Consider the following 10,804-nt stretch of genomic DNA (forward strand, 5'->3'; position numbering starts at 1 on the left):
ATATGCTGCAAATTTAGTAAAGAACACCTAAGGGACAGCATTTGAAAAACACTGATTACAAATTCATTCAGATGTTGAATTCCTGCACACTGTTTGTATACAGTGAAATTAACTCTGCAGCTCCCGTAGTTTGCTCATCACCAGTGTGAGAAAATTATTAGAAGGCAAAGAAACTCAAACTCAAGATATCTTTTACATGTGCACACATGGACGATTGTCCCTCACCGTCCGATCCATCCTGTGCCAGAGGTGTGCAGGACAGATGTGAGACAGAGGAAAAACCGCCCAGGGCTTTCAGAGCTTTCTTTATTTATACTTAAACAAGTTTTCAAGGAAGTAGGAGTGGCATGTTCAAAATATAAAACATTTCCATAAAAGGAGAGACTGTTCGCTTGTCAGCTGAAACAGGAGATAACTTGGTATCTATAGAAATTCAGACATTCCTCTGCACATATGTTTTCACTCCCTTTCTCTGTGGTGGTTCCAATTCACAAGCTCTTCTTCCTTTAAATGAAGCTACAACTAAACATAATCACAAAACCAAAAAATCTTATATCAACCAGCCACTGCAGTAATGCTAAATCTGTACACAGGCAGTTAGTGCACTGATGGTTATTTATGTGTTATTCACACTGTGATTCTCATTTAAATGTCTATCTGTCCACTCTACAAGATAGAAGCAGCTGTTAAATCGGCTCAAGTCTTCTCTGTCTCAAAGTTACAGTAAAAACACACGAGCAGCAACATGCTGACCCTGTAACATTTCATGCAGCTGGAAGTTCAGAGGAAGATCTAAACTAGACGTACAGAAGAAATGCAAACCATTATTGGAGCTGTTACTCAAACACAGAGTGAGCACAACTACAGCTGTTATATGAGGACACATCGGTGAGAGATCCAACCTTCTCACTTCAAAGGGCTTCTTCTTCTACATCTGGATTTCTTCTTCTACTTTCCTTTGAATTTAACTTATCTTATGATGATAGAAGACTCCTTATTTTACCAGATACCCTCAGCAGACAGTCACTAATTCACAGTATGAAAACATGTAAATGCTCACTTACTTGTGTACTTGGTGACAGTAGCACTCTGTCCCTCAGTAGAACCATCACCAGCCACTGCAGTGACATTTATTTCATACTGGACACCAGCAGTCAGGTTAATAATATTATAAAATGTCTCACTGACATTTACAGAGAAGTTCGTCCACTGTACTTTATAGAAGAAGCTGTTTCCCACTGGTTTAGTCCAGCTCACAAACATAGAGGATGTTGTGATATCAGTGACTGTTAAACTGACCGTTTCTGGCTCTGTGAATTAGAGATACGTCAACAGGAAACAAATCAGTTCATCATATTCTCATTATTGGTTATAAACTAATATTAACATCACTGTCATCCAACTCACAGAATCATTAGTTTATATATTTAAGAAAAATAAAATTACTTACTTGTTGTGATGTTTGACATATTGCAGGAGCCTAAACAGTTTAAGACAATTTGATAGACAGCTCCAGGAGTCAGACCAGTTATTAAACCTTTTTCAGACATATTACCGCCAACTGTTAAGCTGCAGTTTGGGTCAAGTTGAAAGGTGAGATCTGCTGTTGTTGTGGTGGTTGTTATATTTAAGGTTCCTGTTGCACAATTTGCTAAAAAGAAGAACAAGTAAACCAAGACATTCAAGACAACAGTGAGAAATCAGCAAAACTTTAGTTTTGATCTATACAAATGCATGATATCAGACAGAGAGCACATGAATAAATGAGGAACCAGTACTTACAGATATTTTGTGCTTGGGAGCTCTGCAGAGATTAACACAGAAAAAACAAGGTAAATCATTTTTACACCAGCAGAGGTCAGCATTTAGTTTTGAACAGATTCAAAGCATCAAACCAACCAGCTGTTCGATGTCACAGGTCACTGCTGAAATTCAAAGCTGGATGTGTATGCAGGATTTTTTTTTTGTTCCTTCTGCGTGAAAGGAGAGTGAACCTGCTATCAGGTCAAACCAGCCAAAACTTGGGCTACGACCACACGTACCCGGGTATTTTTGAAAACGCAGATTTTTCTATGCGTTTGCACCTTTCGTCCACACGTAAACGGCGTTTTTGGTCACTGAAAACTGAGATTTTTAAAAACTTCGGCAAGGGTGGATATTTTTGAAAACTCCGTCTTTGCATTTACGTGTGGACGAGAAAAACGGAGAAAACCAGCGTCAAAGGTGTGCGCATGTTTTGACGTCACACTGTGCGCCACGTTATTGTTTCGGTGAAATGAATTTCTACAATACTATTACTGTTAATTCTACTCTCTGCAGTGTTTAAATGCTTACATATACACACAGTTACTGTCCCTCCACACATACTACTCAGTTCTGCTTCTACGCCCCAGCTTTGTTTACTTTTTCCCACCGAGGCTTCTAGACTTCTGATTGGCCAACATTTCTGCACGGTTAGGAATATATCGCCACCTGTTGCTTTAGCATGTTCATAGCAGCGTTTTCCTTCATTTCTGCCTTTACGTGTGGACGGGATTATTTTTTAAAACGAAAACGGAAAATCTCCGTTTTCAAAAATACCCGTGTACGTGTGGACGTAGCCTTGATTTCACCTGATGGCAGCGTCAAGCTGCTTCTCTTTACACTGACCAAAAATTAATGAATTTATCTGTAGATTTTCCCATAACAATGTTTGAGTGTTTAGTAATCAGGAATTAATTTGCAAACTTCAAAATGTTTACACACAGATTTCTCAAGGTATCACATTTTCTATTTTGATGGTTCAAATAAACACTCAAATGCTCAGTAGTGTTTCTTTGTGCTTTCACAGATCATGACCCTTTTTTACATTTGGTCCGTTAATGAGCATGACTCTATGGGTCTTGATTGATCCTTGATTGCTTGAACATTGGGAGTGTTTTACTAAAGACTAAACAACTTGTGTTGTTGACTGACTCCAAACTTGAATTTTTGAGATTTTAATATGAAGTGGCCTGATAAAACACACAGGAGAAGATTAACACTTTTACAAAGCTATGATCCAAATGGAGAGATATTTAACAGCAACAAGTACCTTGGCTGAACAATGCTTTGTGGCATCTGACGGAGTCTAGAGATGCAACAATGAAAATAGTCTTTGAAATAAATATGCACTTGTATATATATATGACTGACTACTCAAAGTTTGTTTTTAATACAACTTTCATTCAGCTAAATAAACACACAAGCACATACAAGCACTTTTTCTAAACTTAAGCAGCATGTCTAGCATTCACACACACACTCACATGCGGATAGATACATTAGAGGCAACTCAGGTTCAGAATAAGGGTCTTGGATAATTGTAAGGATTTTATTGCATCTGCCAAATAATTATATGGTGAATCTTTGTTGTTTAATGATATGATATTTTATGATAGTTGATATTTTTAACAAACTTTCACTACCTGTAGTTAGAAGTCACATGTAAAACTACATTTATAGTTTGTAAGTGGGTAACTAGAAAAATGATTACATCACAAACAAACTGAGAGGCAAATGACAGTGAAGAGTTTGTCTGCCTCTTTGACATACAAAAATATTTCTGTACTACCTATCAACTAAATTATAAATACATCTGTGTGAGCATTTCCTTATGCCTCAAAAAAAGCAGTTGTTGCTCCAGTAAATAACGGTGATGTCAAACATGAAGAAATAAATTATGCATACAGTACACATCTCAAATGTTACTGAATGAGTCATTGCCATAAAACTGATAATTATTCTTGTAAATGGGTATCATATAACATATGAAATATTAAGGTTTTATTTTAGAAAAGAAATCATATCGTAAAGATGAGTCAACATACGCAATCACAGTATAGATACCATTAGGACAAATTTGTATTTCGGGAAGAGATCTGTAATGATAGGCTGTCTGGCAGGCAGGCAGCAAAAATGACCCAAAATGCAAGACTTTTGGAGACAGGGCTTAAACTCAAAGCACAGCCTTTATTGCGGGAAAAACACTTCATAAATCTAACTCTCCAACAAACAAAACTAAAACTCTAAACATAGGTACTATGGCCTGAATAGGAACATCGGAAACTGAACAGGAGTCAAACACACAGCATGTAGAGGGTATGACACAACAGAGATCAAAGGAAAACACAGGGCTTATATACACAGGGAGTAATCAGGGAATGGGAAACAGGAGGGAGACACAGCTGGGAGAGATTAGGGCTAACGAGACAGGGGGAGGTGAAACTGAATACGCTGACATAGGACTGAGAGTATCAAATAAAACAGGAAACAAGAAATCACAAAGACGCAAACTTGACACTGAACTAAACCTACAATAATAATCAAAACAGCACAACTAAAGAATCAGAACATAAAACATAATCTAGAAAAACACCAAACTATAATAAACAGAAAATGCTGGGTCAAAATGACCCAGAACCGTGAAAAGATCAGTGACTGCTACAACATTAAAATCAGTCAAATCCCTTTACATTTGAATCTTTACAGCCTTTGTTATACCCCAGCATTTTCATTCTTGTAGTTTTCTTGGTAAATGTCATATTTCAGAATTGTGAAGACTAAAATCTCTGATATTAACACAATGTTTTAGTTTTTGAGAATTTGGCAAGCAGGAGGAATTTATTTTGCTGTAACACTCTAGAATACTACAAAACAAAACCTAAACGGGAAAACCTGAAACTAAGACTAGAGAACAGGAAACTAGGAGTTACAAGGGAAAGCACACAGCTACGAGGGAGAATGCGACAACAAGCAAGGGATCACAGAGGACTAAATTACACATCTGAGAAATCAGAGAATGGGAGACAGGAGGGAAACAAAGCTGGAACTAATTAGGCACACGAGACAGGGAAAAGAGGAGCAGGACTATCAAAATGAAACAGGAACCAAAACCTAAGAACTAGAAAATCTCAAGAGACATAACCAGAATTAAACCAAAACATAAGATAATGTTAATCAAAACAAAAAAACTGAGTCATCATACTCAGGACCATTACACATGTGTTGGGGTCAGTGTTGGGGAGTAACGGCATACATGTACCACGGTTACGTATTTAAAATACAAAATATGAGTAACTGTATTCCGTTACAGTTACCGTTTAAAAAGGTGGTATTTAGAATACAGTTACTTTGTTGAAATAAATGGATTACACGGCGGTACTTTCCTGTTTCATATTGTGGCGGGTCAGGACTGTTTGGGTTTTGTTTGACAGCTATGTTCTGTTGTTCCAGGCGGCAGCGTTACGGTTGCCATGGTTACAGGGTGACGCTCTCTCTCTGCGTGTTTCCTGGGTGAGAGAGCGCCTTTTTGTTGTTGTTGTGCTAAGCTAATAGGCAGAATGCTACAGGTATCCCTACGGAAAAGAAATAGTAAAACTTATATGTGATTTCACTTGAAGAGTGGCCACTTTCATAGTAAATCATATATTATATGATTTACTCATGAAAGTGGCCACTTTCTCATTACTTTCATACATTGCTTTAGTAAGTATCCAAAACATACAAGTTTCATTATATAATTTTTTTTAAAGGCATATCTGTTTTCACACTTATATGCTTTTCATACAAGTTTCACACACGATACCCCCGCACCTCCCCCTCCCTCCCTCACTACAGACCCTTCCCTCCCACTCCACTCCACCCTACTCCGTTCTTCTAACCAATGCTACCGGATAGCTCTAAAGAATGTAGCATCATGGCAGTGTAGTCCGTGCTGCAGGGAGAATGGACTGCCATACCGTTATGTGTCTGTGAGCGCGAGGAGGGAGAAAAAGGAAAAGTACGAGTTCATCGAGCAAAAACGGGAGCTGGAAGCATGTAAATATAATAATAACCACTGCAGCCAAGAAGAGTGCCTGACGAGCCCAGTTGTAAGTAAGCTATTAAGACTCGACTGTACGCTGTGTTCGTGTTTTCCTCCGAAACAATAAGTTCCGTTGGAGCAGCCTTTCAACGCCTCTCTCTGTCTCTCGCAAGCAAAGTTGACCCAGACAACAAAGTAAAGCTATTTTTCGGCTACGAGCCCGACACAGAACCCGACGTATTAGCCAGAGGTCCCTTTACTACAGTTCGGAGTCGAGGACCTTCAGTAATAGTAAGAAATCACAGCAATAGTAATAGTATAGTCAGTGCGCCCCAGGGTGGCTGTGGCTACAATGTAGCTTGCCATCACCAGTGTGTGAATGTGTGTGTGAATGGGTGGATGACTGGATATGTAAAACGCTTCGGCCTAGCGGACCTTCAGTAACAGTAATAAATCACAGCAATAGTACATTCACGTAGTTGTAAACAGCATGATAATATATTAAGTAATCCAAAGTATTCAGAATACGTTACTCTCATTGAGTAACGTAACGGAATACGTTACAGAATACATTTTGGGGCATGTATTCTGTAATCTGTAATGGAATACATTTTAAAAGTAACCTTCCCAACACTGGTTGTGGTCACATATAATTATGTATAAACTTGCCATAAGAGTTAATATTTTAAGTCATGCGAGGAAAATTTTTTATCAAACAGATATGCAGACTTCTCTGGTGTTGATGGTATAAAAGATGAGAACCAAAACATTTCCTAAAGCCTAAATTATTCTGATAAATTCAGATTCTTTTCTCGTTGGTCCATTTGAATATGGGACAGATGACTTCAGGTTTCCTATTACCTTTATTGACTGAACTTGCATTCACCCCAAATGCCACAACTGCAACTGCGATGACATTCCTATCTTCTGTTTTTGCCCACGAAGAACATTCCTGCACCGATAATGGACCAGTACCTCAGAGAGAGGCCAATGTGGACTACATTGGACATCCTGACTCTGCCGACTGATGGACAGTATGACCACATCAGAGCTAAAGTGCCACAGACACAGGACAAAAGTATGCTGTATAACAAACAAAAAGAGAGATACTACTAAACCTACTAAAGTGTCTGTTGGTGCTTCAGTTAGAGTATGCAAATTTTTCCACATAGGAAAAGGAGAGACCAATAATTTTTGGTACTGCAGCAGACTGGTCACAGTTCTTTCATTCTCAGTGATGGGAAGAGATGGAACGCAGCATGCTTTTTAGTCTGCCCAGAGAACTCAAAAGAAGCACCAAGACCTGATACAGCGAGGGAAATTATCAGTCTAACACAGACGGTCATAGGTTCAATCCTGTAAAGGGAAAGACAACCTCCAACATGGACAAAACAATATGTCATGAGATAGTAAACATGTTATTTAATGTTTGATTCATACTTGGACTTTATGTTAGCTGAGAATTTCTTTTTGTGGTTAAAGAGGAGATGTTATGTTTACAGCTTCTAATCAAATCACTTTTATTGTCACATCACATGTGCAGGTACATTGGTACAGCACATGTGAGTGAAATTCTTGTGTGCGAGCTTCACAAGCAACAGAGTTGTGCAAATACAATAATGTAAACTATAGACTCAGTTTGAATGTTTATGTGCTTCTGGTTGCTATTACTCCTTTAGGCCAGGGTGCCAATGTGTGACAGGTGGAGGAAAAAAAAGAGAGTGAGATGTGAGCAGTTTTTCTAAAATTAAAAGTTCTTAAAAACAAGCTTCTCCATTGTTTGATACAAAAACAGTCATTTAGTCTACTTTGGAATTAATTATTAGATAGGGATGCATTTTAATAGTCCTCCATTGTTAAACCTGTCCAGCTCTAGTCCAGCATATTAACTACCTGCTGACATAAATCTTTATGCAGTTGAAACTCAGACGACCATGTTTTATTCTGCTATTACATCTTTGTTGGTATCAGCACAGAATTAATATGTTATAACTGCAGAAATGTTTTCCATAAACTTTCCCTTTAAGCGAGCGGTACACCACACCGACTTCTGTGGATGTGTTAATACCTGCGCAACAGGTGCAGGAACCACCAGCTCATGAAAACCGTGCGCATTGCAATAGTTGGGAAAGTGCAATTATGTCGTGTTTCATTTCGCTCATAATGTATAGAGGATTACGTTTTTCTTACCTTGAGGAAGGCGCAGAAGACCAGAAGAGTCCACAGAGGGAAGCTGAAGCGCAGTAACGGCTTCATGATGCCGCACACTGGGAGAACAGATTCTAGTGCTTTTGCTACCCGCCAAACACTTTCATGCCCAAACTTCCCTTTTGCTTGAAGAAAACAGACAACCACTGGAGTATCTTCTAATAACTGAGTCAAACCGTTGCTACACCAGAAGAGTGAGAGGAGGAAACTTTTCCTCTGAATTCACAGGGAGGAGCTGTGGAGAGAGGTTTAAGTCAAAGAAAGCAGTCCACCTCTCTTCAGTTTTTCCTCACTTCAACTCTAACTGCTTCCTCATCAACTATAAGCCTGCATTTCCTCTTATATCGAAGAAATCCTACATTCTTTTCATAATATGGCCACACGGGTTGAAAGAATGCAGGGTCCTGTTTCTAACATGATGAAAAGCCCAGTGTCCAAAGCCAATGTTACTGGGGAAACATCCCTAACATTTCATTTCATTTCTTTATTTATTTCTTTTCCTACATACAGAACCTCCTTCCCATTAATATGACACTGCACCCATGGGTGAAAAGGAGCAGGAAGAAGAATAAATTCTTGTTAGCACCTGCCCCTGTTTATTATGTCTGTGTTCTACATGTTTATCTGATGGGAAATAAAGTTGCTATTGTTTTATTGCAGTTTCTTGACAATTCTGAGTGGATTTACACAGTACGGGTCAAAATGACCCGCAACAAAATCAATGTCACTTTTTTGTTTTTCAACATAATACAAGGGTTAATTTCCAAAACTTCCATATGATCTTCAATTTGTAGCAGATCCACTATCACACAGCAGCTGGAGCAGTTTCAAATGGAGGTCAGTCCACTACTACCATAGCCTACTACTAGATTAACTTGTGACACATCTGCACCTGCTGCTATGATCACATTGAGTAGAGGCTGAGTGGCTGCACTTACCCCTGGTACATCCAAATCTACCCACAAACATGTTGAAAGATGCAATGCCAGCAATGTGGATTGTCAACACTAAAAACAATCAGTAAGCAAAGACAACAGGGATCACTTTTTTCTGTTTATTTAGCACCCACAACATTTGTAGTCGCCTTCTGCACAGGGGAAGTCCACACACACTGTGTGGTACCACTTTCCACAGAAGGTGCATTTCTGCAAGATTGAATGAGATTGTCAGGGTCATTGTCTGACTGTTTATTACTAATCACCTGCTGTACATTCACAGTAACTGCCATCTCCTTACAAATGTTTATTAGATTAACCACACTTATACAGACTGTATATAACAACCAACTCTAAAATGTTTGTTCGCAGAGAAAAGACACAGACAGACTACACTAACGACATGTGATGTTACAACACTAGTGAAATATTAGTGTCATTTCATTCATTTCAAAGGTTTATTTGCATGACGCACAAACAGACACAATTGAAAGGTACAAATGTGTTGTGCATGAAACGAATTCAAACGTGGTGCAGATGTGTGTCACAGGTTGATCTGGCTGTAGGCTGTGGCACTTGGCCAGAGGTGGCGCTGGTTGACTCGACTCCATGTTAGTGCACAAAGTAAACTGCTCGCTTTAGTTGTGAAGCAAAAACGCTGAATTCGGAGAAATAAACCGTGCGAGGGGAACGATAACGACGACAAGAGTCTCCCGATCGTTTACTCTTGCTGTCCTGTGAACAACATCGGCGTGGTGTTACTTGTTTGCTGTTTTCGCGATCGCGTCGCGCATGAGGATATCACCAGGTAAACTCGCCACATTTTTAAACATTTTGTTGTTCAACAGCATCAAGACTGACGGAGTGTGTTTGAGACAACCTCACAAGTGTCACAGATGACACATTTGGCGTTTTTTTGCTGGTTTGTCGGTAGCAGCTCCTGAAACGCAAGACTGCCACACATCTGTTCGACCAACGCCAGTTGATCTAAACGCCAGTAGATCTGGAACACCGGCATGCTCTTTTCGTGCTGCTATTCAGTATAATTAAAGATATTATCCGCAAATTGGGGTTTAATAGAGTTTAGCTGGATTTAGCTACATTTCGGACAGTGTTTCCGGAAAGCAGTAGCTAGCGAGCTGATTGGAGACCGTAAGAGCCAATCAGAATTTTTGAAACCAAGTCTGTGATTGGTTGGTTTTGTGGCACACTTATAACGGTGTACAGAGAGTTGAGCGTACGAAGCAGAGAATGTTGTGAGCGCAAGCAACACATTGCGAGCAAGCGCAAATGAAAAAACTGAGCGAGAGGGGGTGCTATTGTGTGTGTATATGGATAAGCGCAAACACTGAAATACGTTTTTTGCACGCAGCAATGAATTTTGTTCACTCAAATTCAGCTTTTGTAAGCTCAAAATAAATTTCTCCTCAAAATGCAACACTTGCACCTGCAATTTTTTTTACGTGCGCTCAATTTTTTTTTACGTGCGCTCAGAATAGTGGCACAAAAATAACGCCATACAACAGGCTATCTGACCAGAGTCACTGCATTTGTCTTCCACATGGACAGTGAATTCTCTTGAAGATAATCTCAAGAGTTGTACAAACATGCACCTTTTAAAATGTGTTACATACTTAAAAGGATAAATCAATATGAAGAACATGAAAGTAATTTGGGCTAAATGTGGAAGGAAAAATCTTCATTGCCATTTAGTAGTGCTGTATATTGCTGATTATACTGATTTGTTGTTTAGTTTTGCATTGTTACATAAAGATACATGTTAGAGGGTTTTTGGGGTATTGGCGCCCTCTTGTAAGAATATTTGGATTGCAGATAA

General features: G+C 39.1%; 1 protein-coding gene and 1 long non-coding RNA gene across 2 annotated transcripts; one reads left to right on the forward strand and one right to left on the reverse strand.

Annotated features, from left to right (window-relative positions):
* Nucleotides 1–201: 201 nt before the first annotated feature.
* Nucleotides 202–8,267, reverse strand: LOC102304484 (receptor-type tyrosine-protein phosphatase eta; the record flags this gene model as incomplete). The annotated part of the gene is given in 4 exon segments (XM_005953169.3): nt 202–1,310; nt 1,451–1,651; nt 1,783–1,804; nt 8,015–8,267. Coding segments are annotated over 4 exon segments (543 nt in total). The 3' UTR covers nt 202–1,056.
* A 371-nt stretch (nt 8,268–8,638) lies between these two features.
* LOC121813804 lies at nt 8,639–9,988 on the forward strand. The gene is made up of 2 exons (XR_006053893.1): nt 8,639–9,775; nt 9,902–9,988. It is a non-coding gene; the product is annotated as an uncharacterized LOC121813804 (long non-coding RNA).
* Nucleotides 9,989–10,804: the final 816 nt, after the last annotated feature.

The sequence above is a fragment of the Haplochromis burtoni genome, unplaced genomic scaffold (genome assembly GCF_018398535.1).
Source record: "Haplochromis burtoni strain Fernald_Lab_line unplaced genomic scaffold, NCSU_Asbu1 Contig_2663, whole genome shotgun sequence".
In the NCBI taxonomy this organism is placed as follows: Eukaryota; Metazoa; Chordata; class Actinopteri; order Cichliformes; family Cichlidae; genus Haplochromis; species Haplochromis burtoni.